This window comes from Oxyura jamaicensis, chromosome 4, assembly GCF_011077185.1.
Source record: "Oxyura jamaicensis isolate SHBP4307 breed ruddy duck chromosome 4, BPBGC_Ojam_1.0, whole genome shotgun sequence".
NCBI lineage: Eukaryota > Metazoa > Chordata > Aves > Anseriformes > Anatidae > Oxyura > Oxyura jamaicensis.
In genome coordinates this window covers 15,479,255-15,506,222 of record NC_048896.1, presented here as the reverse complement: position 1 = coordinate 15,506,222, position 26,968 = coordinate 15,479,255, and the positions used below count along the sequence as shown (strand labels likewise).

At 47.6% G+C, this 26,968-nt stretch overlaps 1 protein-coding gene and 1 non-coding gene across 2 annotated transcripts in view; one reads left to right on the top strand and one right to left on the bottom strand.

The window, feature by feature from the left end:
* The first annotated feature begins 12,041 nt into the window (after nt 1–12,041).
* LOC118166287 (ras-related GTP-binding protein A) overlaps nt 12,042–26,968 on the top strand; it is a 25,401-nt gene continuing 10,474 nt past the window's right edge. The window contains exons 1-2 of the mRNA XM_035325075.1: nt 12,042–12,054; nt 26,894–26,959. Of these exons, the coding sequence (XP_035180966.1) occupies nt 26,933–26,959 (27 nt within the window). The 5' untranslated portion in view covers nt 12,042–12,054; nt 26,894–26,932. The remainder of the gene's footprint in view (nt 12,055–26,893; nt 26,960–26,968) is intronic.
* TRNAE-UUC lies at nt 26,518–26,589 on the bottom strand. The gene has a single exon. It is a non-coding gene; the product is annotated as a tRNA-Glu (tRNA).

Sequence of the window (26,968 nt, the reverse complement as noted above, 5' to 3'; positions counted from 1 at the left end):
GAGTGAAATGGGGGAGAGTTTTGCAAGGATGCTGTGAAGCCAGCACACGCCTGACTGTGCAGAGGGGCAAAGGCACGGAGACGAGAAAATGAATTTCATTGTGCCCAGGTCCTGGAGAGTGAGCAGGGTATGGCTCAGCATCTGCGTCTGGTTTTTCCTGTGTAGCTGAGACCTTTTCCAGCTGCTCAGTGGCAGCAAGCACAAGGCAAATGGTGAAGGGTAAGCTGGGAGTGTGCGATGAACCCCTTTTGGAGGAGAAATGCTGCTGGTTATTATTTCCATAGGTTTATGTAACTGGTGCACTGACCTTACCAGGTGGAAGGGGGCTTAAATCCGAGCAAAAGGTGGGGTAGTGAATTCTTTAAGTTAAGCTGGGTGCTTCACCCCAGGGGTATGGCTACCTGCTGGGTGTGTGTGTCTGGGGGAAGCTCTGCCGCTCTGAGCATGGTGGGCTGAGGCTAACAGAAATGTGGTTTGCCTCAGAGAGGCAGGGGAAGAATATCCCAAAGAAGGAGACCTGTGAGAAGCAGCAGGCCAGGCTGATATCTGTTGTCCCATCTAAATTCCATCAGTGGAAATTGCTGTTTATTTCTTTTTTTTTTAATTATTAATCTCTTTGGTTTTTGGGGGAGCCAAACCTGCTTTCTTAAGTTTTGCAGTTTACTCTCAGCTGTTTTTCTTGCCCTGTCATGGGCTGTACGTTTTTTTCTTCTGCTTTATGCAATTTACATGCAAGTTACTTATGCCAAGCTCCCTTTCCAATCGAGCTGGCAAAGAATTTATCATTACAGCTACTTGATTTTTCACAGATTGTGGACATTAGAGGGAAACCTATGGAAATGCAGCACCTCTGTTAGGCAAGCTCTGCCTCAAAGGACAGTATGAAGTATAATAAATATGATGAATATTCCTGTTTCTCAAAAGCTTCTTGTCTTTCAGCCGCTGATGTGTTCTAATTTCTCATGTGTCTCCTTAGCACAGGTTTGTCTGTATTGATTTTCCTCTGCAGATCATTTTAGCTCTCACACGCTTTCAACTCATCTTGCATTCCTGACACAGTTTGTTGCCTCTGGATGTGTTGCAGGACAGAGCAAGCTGGTGAGTCTCTGAAGCCAGTTTGTTTTGTTCTGCTTTTGCATTTGAACTTCCCAGGTTTCCTCTTATTGTGAGTCTGGCAGGCAAGGGCAGCTCCTAGCTGAGATATTTTGCAAACTTCTTGCCGATTTCTTCACAAGATGAAGCATTTGTGTAGAGGTCATCTCTTGGATCTGCAGCTGGACTGGGCTGTAGATGAGAGCTGAAGATCTGCTTGTAGAGAAGTGGATTTGAATCATCTGCTGGATTTGAATCATCATTTGAATCATCCATTCTCAGGTATAAATCTAAAATCTCACATGGGACAGAACAGATCTCATGACTCAGCTTCTGTGGCAAACTTTGCTGATATATTACAACGTGTTAATTTTCAATGCCATCAACAGAGCCGCAGGAAATACGCTGATCTCTGCCACTGTGTTAGACGTGATATGGGAGATTGGGCTTTGATTTGGGGTCGCCTGTTACTGCTTAGTGTGCCGGACATCAGAAGTATGCAGAGCTAGTCACAGGCAGCCTCTGTGAGAGCTGGTCCAGAAGTGTGGGAGAGAGGGAACTTGCCTGCCTGCCCCTAAAGGAGCACGTGGATGGAGGGCCAGCAGTTCCTGTGGGCTGTCTGCACCGGGGGACTGGAGCGGCGAGAGGATGCCTCCGAGTCTCCTTCACTCTGAACTGCAGCAAACCTGGAGTCGCAGGGTTGGCATTCAGTTCTGGTGCCTCCACGCCAACATGGTAGGTCAGAGAGAGAGCAGAAGGGATTCAGTTGGAAGGACTGATATGGGGAGAAGGCTGTAATTGCTAAACATGCATCATTTGCCCTAGGAGTAAGATGGGAGGACGTGAACACAAAGGTTCAGGAGGCTGCCCAGGGGAGCCGTGGAGGACCTCCTACCGTCAGTGAATAAAACCAACCAGCAGGAAAGCAGACCAGGTTTGTTCTGGTCCGGCACTGAAACTGATTTCTGGAATGCTGTTGGACAAGTTAGGTGATGTCCTGGGTTGTCACTTTTCTTGCACAGTACTGGAAACTTGATTTCTTGTTGCTGCTAAGCAGATTTTAAGTGGAGCCCCGATGCCACGTTGTTCCCGGGGAGCACACAGCTGGGTGGCTGCTGCTCCTGGGGGATGTCTGCTGCAGTTCTGCTATAAGGAATTAAGAGTCGTTCCTCTCAGCTTTACCCTCCCTGCTGAAAAAATTGTTAAAAAATTGTTACAGCCTGAGATTGTCACAGGTGGCTGGCACGAGGTGTTGCAGTAAACTGTTCAGATGCACTGCTATTAAATAGAAAAGCGCAGCTCTTGTTGCAGCTGCATATCTGAGGGTTACAGCAAGGAGCAGTAGGTCAATAAAATAAATATTCTCACGAGTGGTGACTCCTGAGCTCCTGTAGATAGGGCTCATCTCCCTGGCAAGGTGCTGATGCTCAGAAGCAGTGGTTAGTGCACTTGAGATTACAATGGCAGAGTAATCCTGTGGTAGGCGACGGCACGCTAAATGGAGCGAGAGTCCTTTCCTGTTCGATTGTTAAGGCTCTCGGTGCGGCACGGGGAAGGACGGCAGCTGCAGAATGTTTTCCTCCTCCTCCCAGGCTCGTGTTTCTGTGCACAATGCTCGCAGTTGTTGAACTTGGCCTAGTGGCGTCCCCAAGCTTTTGAGAGGTGTTTACAAATGAGGCAGAGAAGGAGTACAGGAGTGTGTGCATTGTACCAGCCATTCTTGCTATCAGTGAGCGTTCAGAAAAAGCCTCAAGAACAACCCAGAGCACTGCTAAGGTTAACTGGCTGCTTGAAGATGTTGCTTTGCAGAGAAGAGTATATTTATGGCCCGAAATAAGGAGTTGCACGTCACCTGTCTGTGTGACCCTCAGGTGAGCACTGTTCTCTCTTGAAGGTGGATTTTCTAAGGTGGCTGACATGGCACAGACCTGGTGAAGGTAGGTCTTTACAGGAGGACTCTGTAGGATTGAACTTGTGTGAGACACCTTAAACTGGGCCCGCAAGGTGTTAGGAGAGATTCTGCACCCAGCAGTAAGCGGTGCGTCTGGCAGCGGGCAGATCTGGGATCTTTTCTGTCACCGTAGAGTGACAGAGCAGTCACAGGCAGTCATGGTTATGTCAAAATATTAAGTATCTAATCATGTTCAGGTAGAGCTCAAAACTGTAGTTGACAAGAAACAAACCCAGAATAATATCATGCTGTAAATCGAATGCTGTCGCTGCAGAACCATCTGACTTCTATCCCAGGGCACGACGCACCAGAATATTTAGCGCCGTGTCTACCACCGTGTTGGACACCGAGGGATACGTTTGTGGCAGCACTTTGTTACCTCTGGGTCTCACAGCAGGAAGATGAGGTCTTTATGAACAGCTGGGTACATACCTGAGCCTCATCTGAGGCTTTCACTGGAAGGCGAGCATTTGCAAAGCTCACCAGGCCAGGGAAACTCGGCAGGCCGGTAGATGTGTGCCTGTGTGCGCGCGTTCACCTGTGTGTAAACAAGGACCACGTAGGTGAGGCTGTCCTCATCCCCGTAGGAGAACCGAAGAATGTCTTGGAGCTGCAGGACTTGCTTAGTTCCCAGTCCTTCAAACGACCACACCAATTCTGCTCACTGCGATCTCAGCACAAAACTGTTCTGTGGGAGAGTTACCAAGTCCGGGACAGACGCGCTCCTTGGAAAGCAGGTGAGTAGCTCATGTTGTCAGTAGTGCTTGCTTTTCTTACGGCTGTAAGGTCGTTCTGCATACCCCCTACGCTTCAGTGCTGTCTGTGCAAACAGTAGATCAAGTATTGAGACACGTAGGAGGGAATTGTACCTTCTGAATAGCTCTGGGACCTCTCCATCTCTGGAGCTTCCTCCTACATCAGCAGCAGGACTGAACCCAAGGCGTTCAGCACAATGGAGTGGAGCACCTGAGCTAACACAAATCCAAAGATTGGTGGTGTTACTTTCCTGGGGACAAATGTCTCCTCAGAAATATCCGTATCTGACAGACAACGCCTCAACGCCTTTTTGTTAGCAAAACAAGACAACCTGTAGTAGAAGAAAGCGTGTCAAAATTATTTACGTGCCTCTCAATGCGATGTCCTACGAGCTACAAAATATAGCTGGATGAAGCTGCACATCTCGTCACCTGTTGTCTGCTTTTAAAGATGTTTAAGACACAAATTATGCAACCAATTTATGCTGCTGCAGAGGGATTAATGGGCACTGTCACAAAGCCAGGCGTGTGCTGGTGTCGATAGCTGCGCTGCTTGGCAGGAGGGTAGCTAGAGCTAAGGGAAGGGGAATAGGGAATCCTTCACCCAGGGAAGCAGAAAGGATGCAAAGGGAGAAGAGAAAAATGGATGAAATACCGGTCTTTCCGACGGACAGGAATGGGGAGGAGTAAGTTTAGGGGAGTCTGCTACTATTCAATCTAGACATAAGACTTCTCTTTGGTTTCTCGTTGCCCAGCTCAGGATGAATACTTTAAGTGATCATTTTAAAGAGACTGGATCAGTAACTGGATAAATAAAGAGTTTTATTCCTGTTTCAGAACATGGATTTAGGGTTGACCATTTCTGGGAAGTTTTTAGCAATTTGGCTGGGCTTGGTGATGCTGTTAGTACACTCTTGTATGGTGTTTGTTTGTTTGTTTGTTCACCCCTGTTCATTTGGCCTGCTTTTTCTTGTTTAATATACGAGTAGAAAGATAGCAGCCACAGAAGAAATCCCACCGTTGAGCGCACAGCTCAAGGATACAGATCAGGAAGGCAGCGGACTGCCGGGGATTTGGGGTGGGTATTGAGATTTTCGGTAGTACTTTCAACTGAACCGATCCATCAGTGCTCGGTCACTATTCGATCCACATGAAATAGGAAGTTACAACGTGCATCAAAAAGGCTCTGTCTGCACTGCTGCTTGTTGCTCCTTCCTCCTGAACTGTCAGGCTCTGCAGAGCGCTGGAGCAGCTCGCCTGAGGCTACGGATATAATCTGCTGCAGGCTGTAATTAGGAGAATTAGCCTGCTGGTCATTCTTTTGGTCTCTCTTGGCTTGTTTGTTTTTTTTTTCTGACAGAGAGCCCATCTGAGGTTGCTCTTCAGAAAATTCAGGTCAAGCTTTTCAACTTATAGAAATCTAGGAAACTTAGTCTCTAGTCCCAGATCTGGTATTAAATCCATCTCTCCTCCAGCTGACACCAGGAAGACACCCCACACTGTGACTGTTCAAGAACCTAGTGGAGGATCTGATCAAGAAGGGATCCTATCACCCTAAGCATGGTTTTAAATGCTACACTGAGTATTTTGCATTTGTACGTAGTGAAGCCTGATACACAGTGAGATGGGTAACTTCTTTAGTTTAGCATTTTCAGGCCTGTCACATCATAGATATTCTTGGAAGTCGGTCTCTCTACTGCATTTCAAGAAAGGGGAATGTTTATTTTCAAGGGTGGAACGGCAAGCTGTCATTCACAGAAATCTTCCGTAGGTTTCTAGCAAAACAAGAAAACACTGTATGTGTGGATCTTTTTTTTTGTGTGTGTGTGATTTTTCCCCTTGTTTCTTTTTGGAAGAGTTGAAGCTGCTAGGTGTATTATTTCTTGTTATTCTACCTTCCAGCTTTGAGTAATATTCCCTGTGTACGCACCTTATGAGTCACTGTCTCCTTTTGGACTGTTTTAAGGGTTGCAGTGTGCTTCCAGACTTCTCTAAACTCTGTCTTCTTTCCTTTTCAAGGTTCCTGAAGCTGAAAACATTTCTGCTTTGTGCATGCCGATGCGTACAACGTGGCAAGTCTGCCTGTTCATGCAGAGCAGGTGACCACGGAGTGAGGCAGGAAGAACAGATAAAGAATGTAAAACGCTTCTTACACACTTCACTACTACGAGAAAAGATATTCAAAGGGGAAGATTCAGGGCTAGGGGGTGGCAAAGAGAGGGAAAATATATTTAAAAACAACTCAAGCTGATTTGACCCACAGCATATTTACGTGTTGCTGGACATAGGGAGAATGAAAATAGAAGACCGGATTTCCACAAAGGATTTTTGCTCTATAGGAAGACTATTTTCTGATCTGTTCAGCATCCCAAGTACATCCCAAGCACATCCCAAGTACAGGGCTGTCAGACCAAGCATGGATGCTTACCAGGGCAGGCAGACCAATTTTGGCACGGACTTTGAGACCCAGGCACTCATGCCCCTGTGTCTGGTAGGCACAGAAATCTTGCTCTCTGCACAGGTTTTATGACAGGGCTTTGTTGTGTAAGGCTGGAGAGCGACGTTTGGAAACAGAGTGCACCCCAGGGGATCCTGTGCTGCCGAACCATTGGAGACGATTTGGCAGCACGCCAGCCCGCAGAATAACGAGATTGAAAACGAGCTCTGACAGGTCAGATGTAATACTGCAGGGCCTACCGTGCCAGCTACCAGCCGCCGTGTTGGCATGCAGGGGAGCTGCGGCTGCAACAGCTTGTGCAGGGAGAAATGCTCACGCCACCACGGGACGGACGCAGCAGCCTCCTTGAGGGCTGGGGCTGCCTCAGGGGCAGGGGCAGGGAGCGATACTGTGAGCCCTGCGTTTTCACTGCAAGTCTGGGGTCTGTCTTACCGGGGAAATCCTATTCTAGCCTCAGTTCCTGAATCCTGCCGAGTGGATGCGTTCGGTTTTCAACCTGCGAGACCCTTGGTCCTGGAATAAATTGCATAGGGCAAAAAGGGGCTGAAAGGAAACTGCTGCGCTCTTGGGTGGCTCAAGAGGTGAACATTCAAACACAGGAGCGGGTGATGGAAGCACACAGCCCGCTGAGTGTTTGGACAGAGGATTACAGGACAGCTTCTGGTGTAAATCTGGATAAAGTGTGTTGGCAGAGCTGTGTTTTGACAGGAGCTCTCCATATTCAAGATAATACATGAGAGTTGGAAGGAAATGTTTCTGCCTGTAAACTACTGTGACAGACCTGTGTAATGAGGAATATCTGTCAGCTTTTTCAAGTATTCCAGATTTATTCACTTAAACGATAAGTTTGCTAGTAAATTCTTAGCAAGCCTACTCCAGTGGAAAACAGCCCTAACTACCGTGAGCGTATTTCTCACTCCGGATTTAAGAAAATGAGGGAGAAGAAAAGATTTATTTATCTATTCCTCCTTCCGCCCCAGCTCTCTTCCAAAATGGGGAAGAATTTGAATATGTGGCCTGAATTTAGTAGGCAAAGCCAGGAGTGGTGTCTGTACCCCTGGTCATGAGAGGAGACGCAGGTTTATGGGTCCCGTGGGACAGTGTGCGTGGAGACTGATACTTTTTGCAAAGAGGAGGGGAAGTGGGGCTTGAGAAATCCTTTCATTCCCTTTGCTGAAGGGTTCTGCCTGCATGCAGGAATAAATGAAAGGCTGGAGCTGGTGCCGTGCAGGAGGAGGGCTTGTTGACTGCCCTGGGTGTGACTGTGCTCCGAGGGAGAACAAGGGCCAGCAGCTGGTTTTATTGTGCTGCCTTCTTGGGGAAATGAAGGATGGGAGAAAGGCAACCTGCTGCTACGCTTCCACAGCGCTGCTGTAGTCCAAGTGTTGGTGTATGAAGACCCAGGTAAAGGATTAGGAGCCTTATTCTTAATGGCTTCTACCCCAGTCAGCCTTCTGACAACCAGCTTGAACTTGAGCTTCATGAGACACTTCCCAAGGTAACTTCAGCTTAAAACAAGCTGAGCCGTTCGTGGTGGTGGCTGTGAGTACATCTTTTACTGTACATCTTTTTTAAAAGCGCTGTGGAGACGGATTTGGTTCGTCTTCACAGTTCCTGGAATTGCCTGATTATTCACACCAGCCTCAAAATGATTTGGATATATCCTTCTCTCAACAGTATCTTTTATTTCTGCATTGATTAATCAACTCTTTTAAATGGCTTAATAGTCTGTCAGAGACCAGGTAACGTATTTGCATGGAGACCAAAGGTTAATCTTGCATCAAAATTTGTAGCGGAGGAAAGGGACCTTTCGTTGCTCTCTGTGTTATGAACCACGAAACCTCTTCTGCTGCCCCTGGGAAAATACCAGGCTCACAAGAACTTTTCCCTTTCTTGCCACCAGATTCAAACCACTCAGGGGAAATGGATGCACTGAAGTATTTTTCCTCTTTGAATTTTGCATAATGCTTTAGGAGAAAAAAACAGTGCTGCAGATCGTCTTGGAATCAGTCTTTCAGCCCTTGTGTCATTCGTAATGTGAGTGAAGTAAGGGCCAGGTAGTGAGTCTGAATAGCCACTGCGACATCTGAGGTCCCAACCATCTTTCAAGACGGGATAAAGACAGCAACAAAACATTAATATGGACTTCGCCTTTAAAAGCAAGATCTTAGAAAATTAATGCTAAAATGTAAAACCCTTTTCTGCCCAGGGCTCTCTTGGCAGCTGTAAGCATCCTTTGCAGCCTATTCTAAAGCCTGGTTATGGTTTTCAGCTAAAGGAAACTTTGTTTTCCATGTAGACATAAAGAGATTTTTCTGGCCTTTTAAAGCTGTTTTCCTCTAAGAAGATAAATTCAATTATCTATCCATCTTCCCTCAGAAGGTGTAATTGTATTCTACATTAAAAAAAAAAGGCAACAAAAAGGAGCCTTGCAGTGCCCTGTGAAAAAGAGCTGATGCTTATCTTGGAGATTGAGAATGAGACACAGAAGTAATACAAGTCAAAGTGATTTACCAGAACTAATGAAGAAATTCAGTGATGGAGCTGAGATTCGAATCTTAATCTGTTTCCTTCTCTATACCTCCCTCTAAATTCAGGTCAGCTCTTGCTGGGCCGAAACTAGGATCATTGAAAGCAGTGGAAAGCCATCCAGGAACTTGAGATGGAGCAAATATTTTCCTCAAATATATCTGAAACAGTAATATTGAAGTTTAGAGTGCTCCCTTTGCCCTGTTTGCAGTGCAGGCCGTTGCTGGTTGACAGTCTGTGTCCGTGTTTCTCCACGGTGTTTGTCTTAACGCAATTTCCATCACAGGTCTGGGGCTGTATTGAATTAAAAAGACAGGGTAAAACCAAGTCTCGGAAGCAGGAGGGAGAAGAAAAACAAGCGAACAAACAAACAAACACTTTTCTACTGGCTGTAGACCAAAGCTCATCCTCTTGGTGGTGATATAAATGTTGGATGTCTGACACGTAAGAAAGCAAAATGGGAAAAATCAGAGCCCAACTCCCTCTAATCTTGACACCTCCTAGAAAAGTCTGCAGTGTGCATGTTTCACAGCAGGCTTTCTTCAAAACTTACCTTAATATTTCGTTTGTCTTATCCTATACTTTCTACAGGTAACAGGTGGTAGTTGCGGATTCAGATGCCATGAAAATCATTTAATAGTTCTGTTGCATAAACTTTTTTTTTTTTCATGGATAGGTATTACGTGATTACCCGTGACTCTTTGTGGACCTGGGGCTTGGCATTGCCAACAGAGAAACTACAGCACAATTCAACAGCAAGGTACGAGACAGAAATGCAGTGTAGGAGACTTCTCTAGATAGATTTGGGCAAAGCATGACCCTGCATGAAGACAGAAAAGAAAGGAGGTGGCTGAAGGTGGAGGAAAAAGTCCTACGGAAGAGGAGAAAGGGAGATTTGGAGGAAACGGCTGATTTACAGAGGTAATAGAGGAAGGGCAGAGATGGGAGGAGGAAAAGCAGATGCCAAGTCTGAAAGCAAATAAAATTTGGGGTATGATAAAAAGGCAGAAAGGGCTGAGAGAGCTATATTGGTAACGGGAGGAAGGAGTTAACAGCGCTCAGTGCAAGAGTTGTTCTGCTTCTGGCCACTCACATGTCCCTCATAGCAATACCACTGCTGTGTCCGTGTCAGTCATCAGCATACACTGGTCAGCCTCCAGTGATTTAGTCTGTTTCTCTGTGTTTTTGCTTCTGGCTCTGAATCCTCCAGGGGGACCAGAGGGCAGCAAAGGGCTTAAGTTTTTTGTTTTGGTTTGTTTTTTAACTTTCTCTTCGCTGAAATACGTAGACTCTTCTGGCATTAGTCTGAAGTAGAAGTCTCATTTAGTAGAAGAAACTTTGCATTTAATCCACAGGCCTATTAGGGAAACAGCACAGCAGGAAACTAGTTAGACTGGTGAGTAGAAAATAGACTTGCTAATAAACCTCTCATTCTTGTTGCAATCCCAGGATGCTAAACATTTTTTGTTTTAATAAACAGAACTTGGTGATTTTTGGATAACACCATTTTTTCCCCCATAAATGAATACTTTGCAGCTTGGTTGAAAGGCAAGAAAATGGGGTGTTTCAGACAGAATTGCACATTTCGTATAGATATACCTCATCCCTTGGCTTGACGCATATAATCACAAAACAAAGGCTTAGCTTTTTTGTACATGTATCTTGATATGGCATAAACAAAAGGAGGACAAGACCCTGGAGACTTTGCTTCCTTCATGGCTTTGTCCTTTCATCTCACCAGACCTTGTTTTAGTATATGTCTGAAGCCAAATTTCAGGTAGCTCTTTATGCCTGTTGTTTTTTGGAGACCTATTTCTATGAGTGTGTCTCAGTGACTGTTGTGTTTTCCACGGGAACTGAGAGATACCAGCTGGGTGATTACCTGCTTCAGAGCTTGTAGCGGGAAAATTGCGTGGAGCTCTTTGTGAGATGCAGCACCAAGGCAAGGAGCTACAATAAGGAGGAAGATTCTTCACGTATGTTCAAAGGCAGAGGTTTACATGAGGCTACCGAGTTTATGAATAATCCCTCAGACCAGATTTACAGTGCTCTAGGTCTCCAATAGACCCTAGCAGGACACTTCCAGCCAGCGCCTGCCCAGCCCAGGTCAGTCTGTGGCACTTTGTCCTTCTGAGCCAAGTTCCTGAATTACTGATTGTATTTTCTGGATTGGCCTTGGACCTGACTGTTTTTATTGCCAATTTAAGCTACATCTGTGTGGTGATTTGTTATTGGACTAAATAAAAAAGTGGTTTTGCAAAAGGAGGGCATTTCTGTAATTAGTGTGTGTCTTGGGCAATACAGGTGTCACTGTACAGAAGACTGCTTGGCTGAGAAGACCTCCTGGAACGACTGTGCTGCAGCGGCAGACATCAATAGATTTGGAGCCATCATCACCAAATACGTTGCAGCTGGTAACTGTCTCAAGATGGTTTCTTCCTGTACCATGGTTTTTATTTCGTTTTAACCTGAAATCCTATTTCTGTGTTGTAGTTAGGGTTTGGGAGTCACATCCAAGAACATCAGGCAGTTATGCTTCATTTTAAGGAGGAAGAAGGAGCATGTAAGCTCACATCAGTGTAAGAGAAGTGGATCTATTTTTGAAGTGGCAAAATAGTTACAGACACATAATAACAAGTTATAATAACCTTACTAATCCGCAGGCATATGGGACTAGAGTACCTGCAATCAGGTTGCCATATGAGTTGAAGGCATATGTAGAAATTGTTTGTGTTCCCTTAAATAGCATCTTACAAAAATTCATCGGTTTCTTTTGATACTAATCAGTATTTTTTTATTGGTCTTAGTAATAACAATACAGATTCTAATAGTAATCACTGTCTCTTATGGTTCTCACATGAACCATTATGGATTTTTTCTTAATTTAGTGTCATAAACTGGATGCTTCAGAAATAAGCTATCAAAGGATGTCCTGTTTTCTTTATAAGAAACCTTGTTATTAGCTAATTAAAAATCAAATCCTGTACAAGGACAGAGACCTTGCATGCTTTTATAGCATTTCAAAGGGCAAGTCTTGGTTTTGCTGGAATTGTTTGTTTGTTTGTTTTGGCTTCATAATTCTAAAATGAATTTCATATTTTTCTTTTCCATTCACAGAATTAAAAGAGGGATAGCACTGGCAAAAAAAAAAAAATAGCCTTTTTGCTGGCAAGAGGATGATTTTTACTGACCAGTCTTGCATGTTTGTATACACAGTGGGACTACATACAGATCTGCAGCATTCCACAGGCAGTTTTGGCTGTAGGAAGGTAACAGCAAGAGCTGCAGGGGCTTATAGAAAGAGCCTCAGCTCATCCTTTCTTCAGTCTCTGAGTAGCCACCTGCTTTTTAAGGACTCTTGTAAAGAACAGTTACGGAGTTTCCTGTCTAAAGAGAGAGCTTTCAGCTGTGGGTGTCTTGACACAGATCACGTTCTTGCACGTCTCTTTTCCTGTTCTTATAATTGTAGATGTTCTCTCTGAGGTAAGTTGTCAGTGTCAGTTGTCACTGCTCCGGAGGCTTCAGCAGAGCTATGACAATTAATCTGCCTGAGAGCCTGCTCTGCTCTCCCTGCTTACAGTCTGATTCTGAAGCCCACTCAGCCTTCTAGCTCTTGATCAGTTTTCAGCCCATGGAAGTACAGGGCTCTCGTCTCCTGAACCACCAGGATTCAAACAACTTCACTGAGTATTGGAATTGTCTTACGTAGGAATTTCCTCTCCAGCCTGGATAGAGTTCATTGCCACCAGTGAGGGGTCCAGAGCATCGAAGGGAGGCACCATCCTTTCGCCATTGGCTGCAGAGGGATCCCGAGTGGCATCAGAGGGTGATTTTGGTGTTCTTGTTTTAGTGTTGTTAACCAACTTGAGATGGGCTGTGTAGCCCATCAGCAGTGTGCCTGCAAGCGGTCTCTGTCTGGGCCTTGTGTGCCTCACACTGGGCTACACACCAGGAATCCTTATCAGCACAAAAGCCAGAGGTAACTGATTTTAAAGTACTTCCAAAACTAGGGGTGAGTAGAATTCTGAATCCTCTGTGAGACTTAACTACCACTATTGCATCAAGTGCGAACCTGGTAAGTCTTTAGATGGCATCTCATCCTAAAATAATCAGGAGTTTTTAAGCTTCCTGAGACCCTGATAAAGTAGATCTCACCCCGTCTTTTACAGACAATTTTTTTTTGATAGCTTCAAATGCTTTCTGAGGTGGCTTATTTTTCCTTAGGGGAAAAAAATGTATGAAGTTCCCATACCATCTCATACAAGTGAAGAGTCTGCAACTTCTTTTTTATTCGTTTTCATCCCGTTTATCTGTTTGAGTTGCAGCTTGATTCATTTTCTCAGGATTAGGGCTTATTTAAGGTTCTCTTCTTGCCCTTGCCCTCTTTCCACTAAAACCAGCAGATTTTCGGGGGAACAGCAATGAGGCCACTGAATTTATAACTCTTTTCAGAAGCCTTGTACATTCAGCGAGGGTGTTTACAGTTACTTTGATTGCCAATATGATTTGCTCAATCTTTCATAATCTCTTTCTTTCCAGGAAGCTGTAGCTATGAAGTATGCATCTTCCCAGTATAAGCTGTGATACAAATAAATCAGTTGGCTTCTCCACAATGTCTTTGTTTGGCTTAGATGCTCTCTGTGTTTTTGGTTGCCTATGGAGTGATCACTCCTTGAGCTCTGGGATTGCCCTGACCCAGGTGCAGCACATTGCACTTGAACTTACAAACCTCATTAGGTTCATTTGGGCCCACTCCTCAAGCTTGTGGAGTGATTCTTTGGACCAGGCTCACCCATCTGTAGTTCCCTGGGTCCTCCTTTCTACCCTTTTTAAAAATGGAAGTGACGTTTTCCTTTTTCCAGATGAGAAGAGGCTTGGCAGCTCCATCAGCCAGCTCCCTCAGGACCCTGGGATGCATGCTCCATAGACTTGTACTTGTTTGGTCTCATCAGCTGGTCGTGAACCTGCTCTTTGCTACACAACTACATTTGTATAATTTAGGAGAGATTTCTCTCAGGTGATATAGCTGGAGCCTCTGTCTTCAAGGTAACCTAGTACGTTCTCCTTACTTTGCTAATTCCTTTCCTGTGGGATAGCGTAAATCCACTTCGTAAGGTGAAAGGACGGAGAGTGATGACCTGGAGCAGAGGCAGCAAAACTTGAAGCTAAACATCAGGAACGTAATTCAAGAGCTCTAAAAGTTAGCCCCATGAGCAGATGAAATGGTAGAGAGCTTGTAACGTTCTTACGGGAATCAAAATGGTCAGCGATTAAGGATAGCACACTAACCAGTGGTACTTAGAACAAATTTAATGTATTGGAGAGAACATCAGAGTTTTAGAGAGCCAAAGCACTCTGTGTAGTTGCTGGGGTGAAAGAGTTTAATCTTCATTAGCGGTGTTGGTAGGATTGTATTAAGCTGACAAACAGAGGGGTTAGATTTGCCTAGACAACGTTTTTATCACTGCAGACAAGGTTGCCAGGATTAGCATTATTTTGATTGCCATTAGATGGCTAGAGAGCACGTTGGAAGGGAGCCAAACTCCCAAAAGCGTAAGGCAGCCCTGGTCTTCTTTTGTGTTTTGGAAACAAAACCAGGTACAGAACGGATTTTATTTTCTAAAGTAAATAAACTTCAGAGTGAATTTAGTTAATTGCCATCCAACCGAATAACCGATCAGATTAAAGTTATTTCTGGGTCACTGGCAAGGTCTGTGCAAGGAATTTAAAAGAAATGCTAATACTTTGTGGTCAAGACCTCAAAAATTAGGAGAGAGTGGAATTACCATTTCTCAGAAACGTTGATTTGTTGAATATGTGTAATAGAGTACACCGCTGCCAGCTTAAGCCAACAGTCGATTTCAGTCTCTTTCAGTCCTGGTTGGTCACAGCTAGGATCAGGAATAACTGGCGTAGATAAAGCACCCTTAGCCTAAAAGCAGAAATGGCCAAAACTTTTCCTTTTGTACAGGTTTTCCCCGCTGGCATTCTTGCTGAAGCTGAGCAGAAGTGTCTGTATGACATTTTTTAGGGATGTATCTGCGCATGCCCTATTTGTCCATCTCTCTGTCGCTGGGGTTGAAGGGTGAAATGCTGCTGTCTGCGTTCCTTGCTGCTTTTAATCACTTCAGTTTCCAGGTTCAGATGTGCAACTCAACCTCGTGGCTTCCCCCTGATTCTGGGACCGCTCATGTTTTTGCAGGGTTTCAGAATCCGCTATCTGGGGCATGCTCTGGAAAGCTTCTTTTGCACTAAGCTTATTTTCCAAAGACCTAAGCATCGTAGTACCACTGCTTTAGGCTGTATGTCCTGACACGTATCGCTGATGGCAGGAATTAAGCCGCCTTGTTACGGCTGGACTGGCTGCGTGGTGAGTGAATGACTAAGGGAAGCTGCAGGGCTTGAGAGGATTGTTTCTGTGGCTACCAAGTCCTATGGAAATGCCAGCCAACTGCAGCTTATTTAGTGCTCTCGCTCAGCAGAACTGCAGACACGTTGCTCTCTAATACCTTATTTAGGTGTCTGTTTACTGATGGGAATCCTAGGATGCATAGCTAAAGAGGGCCTTGGTCTATCGTGATGATGTTGTGCACTGGGGAAATCCTGTATCTTACAGCATACCCGACTGAAAAATGACCCATTACTGGGGTCAAAATCGGAGGAAGAGACTTCAGTTTGTTCTTCACTAAAGTGCAAGGTTAAAACTGGCCCAGCCAAATCTAGCTCTTCTGTACCGGAGCGGAGATAACGTGCCATGAAATAACCTTAAGCCAGCAGTTTTGTGCGTAACGCACCCGTCATGTGTAACTGCTTTTCTGCAGGACACGGCTCAGCTCCGTGGTTAAAGTGGGCTTGAGTCTGGTTTGGTTCACATAGGTTGAAAGGGAGTGAAAAGATTAAAATTCTCCCTTACTAATGTGGAAATCGTGAACTGAACAAGGCAATGCTGGACCAGTACCTGAGAAGCCAAGTGAGGCAGACTATAAATCCAAAGGGAAACTAAATCAATGTATTAGTATATGATCAAAACAAAGTGGTTTACCAAATTACTGCCTGCTAGCTGAGCTGCAGTAAGGCTGCATGCACCCCAGCAGTGAGATGAAATCCATCTTGCACGTGAAATTGGCCGAGAATGAATATGCACTTAGCTACACGAGGTAGCAGACAGGTGGCAATTTGCAGTAATGTATTCATTTTCAACGGTGTGCCTGTACTTTAAGATGATGAATGACTATAAAATGCTAATTAACCACTGTTAACTACGAAGAAGAGTCAGGATACTGATTTTTTTTTCCTTCCTTAGGTTTTATGTGGGTCAGGCTAAGCTGATACAGACTCGTGTTTTACTGTTTAGCAGCAAAGACAGTGGAAAAAAAGAAGCAGAAGTACTCCTCAACACATTTCAGGTACGTGCCATTATTAAGGCCACCGGTGATACGTGGTGATCTTTCCTTGTCAAGAATCCCCAAAGACTGGCTGTTCTTCTGGAGACCTTGACTAGGCCTTGCGTGCCCGGCAGAATAAGCGGCAAGGAGCACGGCGGGGTTTGTCACCGCGCTCGCTGCTGTCCTTTGATTGTGCGGATCCATTTACCATCTGACTCAGCTCTGCTCTTTTTCCACTGGAACATTGTTAGCAAGTCAAGTCCCGGTGTGTGCTTAGGGTTATTTCGCACCCGTGCCCTGTGTCGTTATTAATTTAAGGACAACGTTACAGGAGGTGGCAGCTGGTGTTTTTAATTTGAATACAGTGCTGATTTCTCTCAAGGAGTCTTTGTCCCCCTGCTAGGAGGGCACAGAAAGAGTACTGTACTGGAGCCATCCCATGATATTTTTACTACATCCTACTCATCTATTTTATTTTTTTTTTCCAGACAGAGGGTGATACATTTTAATTATCCTTTTGCAAATCATCATTATTCTTCTAGTTTATCATTTCATATGATTGAAGCTATTTACAGCCCTCCCTTTCCCTTGCTTCTGCCTATATATGTATTTTAGGGCTGCCTGAAGGGGTTAAGAACAGATGCAGACATATCCTTTGGGGGAAAAACAGAGGAATACATCTTTTTCTCTTCTTTTTTCTTTCCTCTCAGCCACAGTAAGGCACAGTTTTACCATTATTATCATCTAGGCATTGCGGACAAATAGCATGATAACATGCAAGGAGAGACAAAACAAACGTGCTCCAAAACTGCTTTTCTCTAAGTAGGTTACTTAACATGGCCTTAGCAGATGACAGTTGTATGAGAGGAAGGTATGAGATATGCGTGGCATCAGAGTTCAGCAACAGCAAGCACGTGTTTCAGCACGCTCAGCATGCCGACCTGGGAACCTGCGTCCCGTTACGCTTCACGCAGTCCTCCGGACAATCTAATTTGAAGTTGTATTACATTCCTCAGTTCCTCATTTGTGCCTCGTTCAGTGATAATTTTCATCCCCCTGTGAAACAATTTGAGGTTTTGCTTTCCTGGAGAACGAAGCCAACAGACGAGGGACATTTATCCCTGTTTATACACCTTAAATGAATCCTCATGCTAGGACTGCACAAGAGCTCCTAGATGAGAGGTCCTGGTGCAAGGTGGCCGTGGGGTCACGCTACAGCACAGTCACTGCTATGGGAGTAAAGCAGTGAGATGTGAAAGTCTGTTCTCACTGGGTTAAATCTTAACTCTATGTTTCCCTTGCTGCAGTGCCATGGAAACAGCAAAGTTGCAGGAGTTCCTTTTGGCCAGGCCTCCGAGTCCCACTGGCAATTGTAAACCTTTGGAGCTCACCCCTGTTGATGGAGGAGTTTTAGAAGAAGGCAGAAGGCTGGTAAGGTAAATCCTTTACTCTGTGGTATTAGGGTGCAGGAGAGAACTTGAAGTTACAGCACAAGTTAGAGGTTCGCTGTTTATTACGAGGGGCAGCAGTACTGTCATGATAAGAGGCGGCACTGCTTCTTGTGCCCCTTCCTCTCCTGACTTGTTTTTTTTTCCCCTCTCTGACCCCAGCATCTGCTAAAAGGAGACAGGTGCGTTCATTTTGCTGTTGTGTGTCTAATAACACACCTCCATCCACTGTCAGCCCGCTGTCAAGGTGTTAAAGGTAAAACTCTGGAGCAGTGGCCGTCAGGGCAGCGCTATGTGACTAGGAAGGACAAAATAAGAGAGGTGCACTTGCTGGAAATGACATGGCTGGTTTGTTATTTTCTTGAGACACGTTGCTAGCCAGCCTGCAAGGGTTGGACAAGTCCAACTGAGTCTTAGAATTAACAGTAAGAAAGTGATGTAAATGCTAATTCTCTGTCAGAGGCTACCAGCCAGATTTTGCTCTCTGCTTCATTAGAGAAAAATATGTAGGAAATTCAGTGTGATCAGCAGACTCATTCTAGATTTACGCTCGTGTAATAGGATTTGGTCCAAAGAGACTAAAAAGAACGGATGTATCACTTTTATTGAGTTGCGTATAGCTGTCTCGCGCTGTTCAGGAGAATATTTTAACCAGACCCCATGTAATATTGCCTCTACTCCATGACTAATTTCTACAGCAATATTAATTTAATGCTGCAGCAATTTATTGACTAAGAAATAACTAAATTGCTTGGCAGAATAATGGAGAGAAGAAAAAACCAGGCAGGAGAGTTAAGTGTGGCAGTCTTCATTGACCACAAGAGTGCTAACTCTAATACAGCGAAACCAAGTTCCTTTAAGAACAATAAATAAAGAACTTAATATATCACGAGCAGGTATGAACTGCTTAATCTCTTCAAGACATTGTGCCTTGGTCTCCTCGGAAGCCAGACTCCATCTCGCCTGACATAAAAATTGTTTTCAGAGCCTCAAGCCATTAGCTCGTAAATACCACAGAAAATAGCGTTATTGTAGTGCTTCTGCTAATTTCACCTCCGTGTCACTGGAAAAAAGCAGGAAAAAAAGTCAAAAGATACAAATCCTTAAAATCAAGAGGGAGGGTGTTTGCGTGGTTTGGTTATTGTTGTGATTTTTTTTGAATATTCTGGATGATGGTGAACTCGGATTGAGTGGAAACTGGTTTCGGTTCCTCTCTTCTCCCACAAGGCTTGCAGTTCCTGAAATACAGAGGCTATCATGCAATTTATTTAAATCTGTTCTGATGAATGTAGAATGAAGTATTAAAAATGAGTCAGCCCTGCTGAGTTTTTTGAGGATCCTTTCAGAAACATTTTGGAGTGTCTGAATGAATCCAGGAAGATTAAGCATCAGATACACACCGCTTAAATAATGAGCTTGTAATTGCAGCTTTTATGTACTAGGAAGAGGCATTTTGGTCGTTTGCTCTCCTTAGCCGAGATGGAAGCTGCCTCCCCTCAATTCACTCTTATTCTACTGTGGAAGATAATTTACACAGAGCACTGCGACTCTAGTGGCTTAAATAGCGAGCCTGTAACAAGAAACTGGATCAAACAAAAATTTTGTTGTTCTGATTTGGGATTCCTGATTTGCAAAGTGGAGACCAAGAGCAAAAACCATCGGTGGTGCAAGCAGACCTAAGTCTGTTGGTCTGAGAGGGCAAAAGAGCATTGGAAATTATCCCAGTGTAATCTCGGTGGAGCAGAACTCATTTTGCACTGCTTGTTTCTTTGAAACCCACCCTTCCCTCTCTACCCCCCCCAGTAAAAGCACTCCCCTCTAAATCTGCAAGTCCAGTCCCAAAAAGCAACATATCTGCCTTGAATCTTGCCTGCTTTTTGGAGTCTGTGCCTGACCTGGGATGGCTCTTGTACAATGTTTTAATCCAGATGTTTTTCCTCTCCCAGCTCTGTGGTGTGAATGAGACGAAGCTGCTGCAGGGGGAAGGGTCTGGCTGGCATGGGGGGGCTCTTGGCGAACTCCCCTGCTTGTGCTGGCAGCGGGGTGAAACTCTTCGCTTGGTCTGAAGGTAAGGAATTACTCAAAAGGGGAGCGGTGAGAAATGTGTTACCGTGATCCTTCCCAAGCCTGGAGACTTGAATGCAGTTTTGATTAGAAGATGGTGAGCTAATTTCTCACGCAGCTTGGCAAGATAAATTTGGTTCCAGTCCTGCCTCCTAATACCCTTCGGTGGCTGCTGGCCCAGAGCAGCTCCTCGGTCATACATCTAGCTGAAAATCACCCAGCACCTCTCCGTCTCCATCAGAAGCTGAAAACTTGTTTGGATGTAGATGAAAATAGTGTTTCATCTGCGGGCTCCAGTCTGGCATGCCTGTGACTGGAATCCAGAAGAAGGTTTCTCCGAGCCTGGCTGTTCAAGGGGACAAGCAGCTGCCCGCTCCTTTACCTGACCATGAAAATACATTTCCCATGTGGAAAGCGTCAAATGGTTTTCTTAGGGTGACAGTGAATTTTAAAAGGATTGTCAGGCTGGGACAGGCGAACCTGAAATGGTGCTGGAGTAGCATTCAGCTTAGTGTTTCCTTTCAAATTTTGAAAATAAAATTTAAAAACAGAACCAAGTTTGCAGTTTGGGATACTGCAACTCCGCTAACGAACAGGGCAGATCCACCAACAGCGTCAGGAAATCAAACTTCCTCCCATGATCTCTTCTCGGTGTTCGTGAGCCCAGAGAAATCTAACGCTGTGAGGGAATCAGAAAGTGACTTTTAAGCTGTTCGACTGGCTCAGTCCTTGACATCCCCAAAGATAAAACCGAGAGCCAGCTGCTGGCTTGTCTCACGCTGACATGTGAGCACTGCTGCAAGAAATGCCTGCTCGTTTCCTATTGCCCAAGGAAACATTTGGTTCTCCTGAAGCGCTGTGAGAGCTGACAGGCAAGGCTTTGATTTCAGTTTTTATTTTTAAACATAACTTCCAGTACCCCCAGCCCTAGCTGTCTTTGCATTACAATACAAATCAGCCTTCCTCTCACTTCACTCTGGAGCGCAGAGATCCCTGTGTATTCTTTCCTCCTTTTGGCAGCACAGTGCAGATCTAAAGCAGCTCTGCCCCTAACGAACCTCGAGTCAAGCACGGAACGAGATTCGTGCAGTGCTCAGATTGAGGAGAGGGGTAGCAGGGACAGGGCAGCAGGCTCCTGGTGGAGATGTAACACTGCTACACTGCCCTGATGGACTGCAGGCAAGGGTGTACCTCTTCAGCAGGTTCCAGCAGGGCCCCTCTTTGACAAGCTGTTAGTAGATGAAAGGAGCTGCCACTTCCCATCTTGGAAGCTCTTATTTCCTGCAGCATCGCCTGGGTCATCCATAGGGTGTGTTGTTCTAAGCCCAGGGTCACGCTGCGATGTAATTAGATTTCCATCTTTGTCTTAATGAAATAAGTCAAGCAGGGGCAGATAAGGAGACGTCGCATCGCTGGGCGGACAGCTCTGGAAAGGAGATGCAGGTGATTTGTTTTACCTGGACAGCCTTCCTTCTCCTGGAACAGATGAACCTGTTTGCTTCGCATCCGGACAGACTCACGTGCATTGGCTGCTACGGGGCCTGCCTGGCGCAAGAAGATGCGAGGCCAGGCTGGAAAGCAGTCCAGGCCCTGCTGACACCCTGACCAGTTTGGGTTTGAGAGGATTTAACTTCGCTCAGAGGCAGGGCTCTGACCCAGCTTTAATAGCAACGCACACGTGGCTGTGGTTTAACGGCCGGCAGCGCCAGTTATCAAAGTCCTGATGAAAGGCCAACGCCATACGCTAACACCCACAAACAGAGCTGCTGACGTTGAAAAGCCTTATTTTTCCTCAGACCAGACTTTCTGAAATACTGACGGGGATTTCAGCACACAAGAGGCGATTAACTTCTGGCTTTAGCCAACTTGGCTAAGTAACAGCTAAGGGCTGTGGCAGCTCCATCAGGAGCCCTGTGCCATCAGCTCGCTCCTCCTCACGTGCAAATACCTTCAGCTCGTCTCTCTCTGGTCTCAGCTGCAGGATTTTGGCACGGGGAAAGGGCACCTGCTGCTGCTGAAGAACTCGGTGCTTTACAGATGAAACCCAAACGTGTTGAATCCCACCTGGAGCCTGGCTGGCAGCGAATGCAGGGCCCAGAGCAGACACGTGATGTTTTCTGCGAGACACCTGACTCGGTATGCGGGACCTTGTGCTCTTTTTGTGCGGGATCTTGTGCTGCCTTTTGCTCCCCGTTAGTTTCAAGGTACGGTCCTGTGAAGATCCCTGTGGAAATCTAATCCTGCGGTGATGAAGATGGGTGGTCACAGCAGGATTCCTGCACAGGCAGGGGTCCCAGTGCACGTCTGCAGGATGCCTGCAGCCTGCGAAGCCTTTTGTAGTTGCCCCAGAGGGGCTTTCAGGTGTCAGCATTATATTGCATCGCAGATGAGTTTTGCTATGTGGCCTCCACCCTGCTGTCCCACCCCAGCGGCCTTTCCTGAACTAAAGTCTGGGCTAGTGCCCTGCACACAGGGCGGTGTGTATATTCAGTAATTCCCATCAATTTTTAATAAAACTGTGCCTGCTTTTCCCAACTTTCAGACAGCTCGTTGCATTTGTGCTGCTTGTTTTCTCATAACGAGCTGTCTACAAAAGCTCTAGTTCTCGTTCCTTTCCAGATCTCTAACAACCTGAGCTTACCGAGAGAAGCAAACTGTCAGAGGCTGCAATTCGCTTAAATTTAACCTGAAACAGAAATCTTAACGCAGTGACACGGATGAACCCCTGGCAGTTCATGCCTGGGGAGCAGAGATCAAGGTGCTTGTGAGCCTGGGTGCTCTCGGGCTTTATATCCCCTGGCAGAGGGCAGCTGTCCCCTGTCGGGCCGGACGGAAAGACGCACGTCCTGAGCGACTGGGGCTTTCCTTGGAGTCTGCTTTGCCACGTTTGTGCGGAGGCAGCGATTACATCAAGGAGTGGGAGATGGGACAGCGTTATTTCTGTTGCAGGCTCAGCCTGGGTGTGTGATGTGCGGGATGCGAGCGTGGCGCGTGTGCCACAGCGCGCGGGGAGCTCGGCACGCGGCCCCGCACCGGGGTGCAGGAGAAGAAATGAAACAGCGCCGGGGGAGCTAACGCTGAGCGTCCTGAAAATTGGGGGTTTATTTCCCACCTCTACGATGAGCCGGGGATTTGAAAACCGCACCTGGAAGCGTGCAGATTGCAGCCCCGACCCGATCATGCGTGCTGCCACTGTGGAGTACCCGTCCTGTGCGTCTCTTCCCTGCCTGTTCTAACAACAGCACCCTAAATGCTTGTTTACAACCAAATAATCTGCACAGAAATGGCACGGCTTTGGTTAATAACGCTTGGCAAACGGCACGGCCTGGGCATCGGCATCGTGGTCTGATCTCCAGGCAACAGCTTCTCCTCTGCCTCGCGCTGCTGCCGTCTCTGAAGTGGGATTCTTTGCTGCACCAAGCTGCCGGGAGGCGATGAGGGATAAAGGACATTAATAAGAGCCCAGGCAGGCTGCAAAGGCAGCACGCTGCTTGGGAAGAGGGTGCTGCTGTACCTTCACTAATAAATCAGGATCATTATCACACCGGGGGAGAGAAAGAGAACCCAGAGCACCAGCATCTGGCATGAGTTATGTCTTGGAGCCGGCTGGAGCTCTCTGTCTTCCTGAAGCACTTGCTCCAGCTACGCCGTGCAGCCTGCCAGCAGCCATTCATCCCAGGCGCTCTGGCCGGAGAGCTGACGCTGGGCCGAGGCAAATATTTATTGTCTGACTTTTTTTTTCTTTTTTTTTTCTTCATTTTTAATATATGCTGAGAGCTGAGAAACGCTGGGAGTGCTTTCTGCAGGGGCTATGGGCCTCTGTGTGTCAGTGGGAGGAAATATAAAGGCCAGGGAAGCTTTCTCTTTTCACGAGTTTGCTTACCCTGTTTGGCTCCAAATAGGTGTGCGTGTAGAGAGAGTGACAGCAGCTGAGCACAGGGACGTCACTGCAGCAGCGTGTCTCTCCTCAGAGTCCACTTCTCACACCGTGCTTCTCCTTTGGCCAAGCAACTGAAATGGGAATGGGGGAACGCTGGTAGCGACGCTCCCGAATTCATTAGTTTCTGCTTTCATCCACACTTGTTAAAACACAAATGCCCCAAATGCTTTTCTGAGAGTAATCCTGATTTATGCAGCTAATCCTATTTGTATTTTTTTTTCCTTTGATGGGAGGAACCGAAGGGGCTTTTCAGACTGAAAGCTTGTGAGCACAAAGCTGTCTTCGTGGGCTGGAAGTGTGATGCCGTGACCATGGCCACAGACCAGATTCAGGTGATGCATGCTGTGAGAAACAAAGCTGTGTTTTTGCAGCAGAGAATTATTTTTCTTTATTCCAAGGTAGCTGTGTAGTCATAACAAGGAGAAATGCTAAGTAAATAAGTGGACAGGAGGAGGCCTCACTGTTCCAAAATAAGGGAGAAGCTTGAGGAAAAGAGGATGAGCAGGGTGAGAACAGTAAAACAAAGATCACAAGTTCTCAGAACATAAGAAAGGAGAAATTAAAGGGTTGAAAAAATATACATATATGGTACAGAGGAGCGTCGAGTAGCTTGTGAACCTGCAGTGCTCAGCCAATGGGGAAACAGGGGAGGCAATCAGGCGTCAGGTAATAGGGAATAAAAGGTTATGATTTGTTTACTAAAATGCGCTCCTGATTGACAGGACGCCCGCCATTGCCATCGCGAATACAATAGCTTCACAGAAGATCCCGTCTGAAGAAAATTAGTTGAGATTTTTCTCAGAGCGTGTCAGAGACTCTTTGCAGGCGTTTCCTCAGTATTGATGCCAGACTCGCCAGGGGTCACCATGGCACAACGGTAGCAATTACATGAATACGAACTGGCATTGTCCAGCCAGTAAAGCATTTGGGGTTTGTCTGACTGTCTTTGTTCCACAGGAAAGAAGGTGGAACTTGAACCCCCAGTAACCATTGAACTAGGAACCAAAATACGGGGTTCCTGACAGCCACCTCCGGGTTATTGCCAGGGGCTGGGTCCCCTCCAGTTATTCCTTTGGAGGGAGCCTGTTAACTCGATACAGCAACACAGACCTCAGCGCTGCTCTTCGCCTCTGTGGAGACCGCTTTTTTCCAAAGGACCGTGCCCGGTGGCTGGGCAGGTTCAGGAGCTGTGGCTCAAGCTGCTCTGCCTGGCACGAAGCACGTTTCGGTGGCTGGGGGCAGGCTGCTGGCTCGCAGCGCCTCGTGCCGGTGCTCCTGAGGAGCCAGGGGGGAGCTGTGTGCTGGATGATTACCAAGAGCTGGGTAGGGCACGGTGGTGAATCGGCCTGGAGAAGGGGAGGCTCGGGGGCGGCCTTATCGCACTCCACAGGTACCTCAAAGGAGGCTGCAGCGAGGTGGGGGGTGGTCAGTTCTCCCACGTGCCTGGTGACAGGACGAGGGGGAATGGGCTAAAGTTGTGCCAGGGGAGGTTTAGGTTGGATATTAGGAAGAACTTCTTTACTGGACGGGTTGTTGGTCACTGGAATAGGCTGCCCAGGAAGTGGCTGAGTCCCCATCCCTGGAGGTCTTTAAAAGACGTTTAGATGTAGAGCTTAGGGATAGGGTTTAGTGGAGGACTTGTTAGCGTTAGGTCAGAGGTTGGACTCAGTGACCTTGGAGGCCTCTTTTGACCCGGATGGTTCTGCGGTTCTGTGAATCACACCGGTTCCCTTTCCTCCCCCTGGAATTACTGTAAGCAGTCTCACCATCACCCGGGACAGCAGTAACTCCAACAGAAGGTGTACGTGGCGGTACTGGGGGACTGCCTGTGTAACAACCAAAGCCCAAACCCTGCTTTTGCCATTTCCTAAATGCAAACCGCAGCGTGCTACAGCCAGGGGTGTGCTGGGCCTCCGCTTTAAGGAAAAAACAAACGGTAGCGGTAAAAATGATGCAGAAACCTAGCGGTAGCTCATTTAAATGGCGTTCAAATTAATCTCTGTGCTGTGGGACTGCAGCCCGTGATAAGTGCTGACAGGGACCAAGCCAAGGCGGACGAATAACTTTATTTGGGTGTTCCCTGCCGAGCTGGGCAGGTAGCGGCGCTCTGCGGCCCCTTCCTGTCACTGCGCCCCGCCACCACACGGGGGCGCTCTGCGCCTCACGCCGCCGCCCGTGCGCATGGGGGGGGGTGCGCTCGATTGCGCATGCGTAGCTCCCGCGCCGTAACACTGGGGAAAGCGCGTGCGCACCGGGCCGGGGACGCGTCCACGCTGCGCCGCGCATGCGCGACGCCTCCTGCCTGCAGAGGGGGAAGGCGCGTGCTCAGTGACCCGTGGCGCCGGGGGCGAGGCGCATGCGCGTCTTGACGGAAGGGGGCTGTCTGTGCGCATGCGTGTTGCCTCATGCCACGGCCGGCGGATAACGCACACTTGCGGCCTCGCGCATGCGCATTGCGTCGTACCTGGGGGGCGCGGTGAGCATGCGCGCGGGCCCTGGCACGGGGCGCTGCCCACGCGCACATTGCATTGCGCCGGGGGACGGAAGCGCGCATGCGCACAGCCCCAGCGGACGACCCCCCCCATGGGCACAGCTCGGGGCATGCGCAGTGCGCGGGGCCTGGTGCTGGGCCCCGTCAGGGCGGCGGCGGCGGGGCGTTACCGGGAGCCGTTAGCAAAAAGGGGGCGGTGGGCAAGGGCGGTGCGACCGGGACGGCTGCAGAGCTGCCCTGAGGCTCCCGGACGCCTTTACATGTCTTATTGGCGGAGGTGGGGGGGGGTTCCCTCAGCAACCCCCTTCGGCCCCGCGTCACGGGTTATAGCTGGGACCCACGGGCGCTCTCCTCAAGGCCCCTCAGGGCACCCCAGGGGTGAGCGCCCCAAAAAAATCTCATCCTTCCCATACCGGGAGTCGAACCCGGGCCGCCTGGGTGAAAACCAGGAATCCTAACCGCTAGACCATATGGGAGGCGCTGAGAGCACCTCCCTCCGCCCGCCCTAAGCCCTGCGCAACCGGCGCGGCCCTCAGCGCCCCCCGCAGGCCCTCACGCGCACTCACAGCGAGGGCTTGCCCTCAGCCAAGATGGCGCCGCGCGCTTCCCTCCCTCCCCTCCCTCCCCCCTTTCCCAGCCGTCCGCGTCACGTGGCGGCGGAGGGGGGGCGGGGCGCGCGCTCACGTGACTGGCGGCGGCCGCCGAGCGCTGGGTCCCGTGAGCGCGGCGGGGCCGGGCCGGGGGCGGCGGCGGCGGCGGCGGCGGGGGGGGGGGGGTGAGGCCCGTGCGAGGCCCCCGTGCTGAGCCCGCGGCTGGGGGATGCCGAGCGCCGCCATGAAGAAGAAGGTGAGCGGG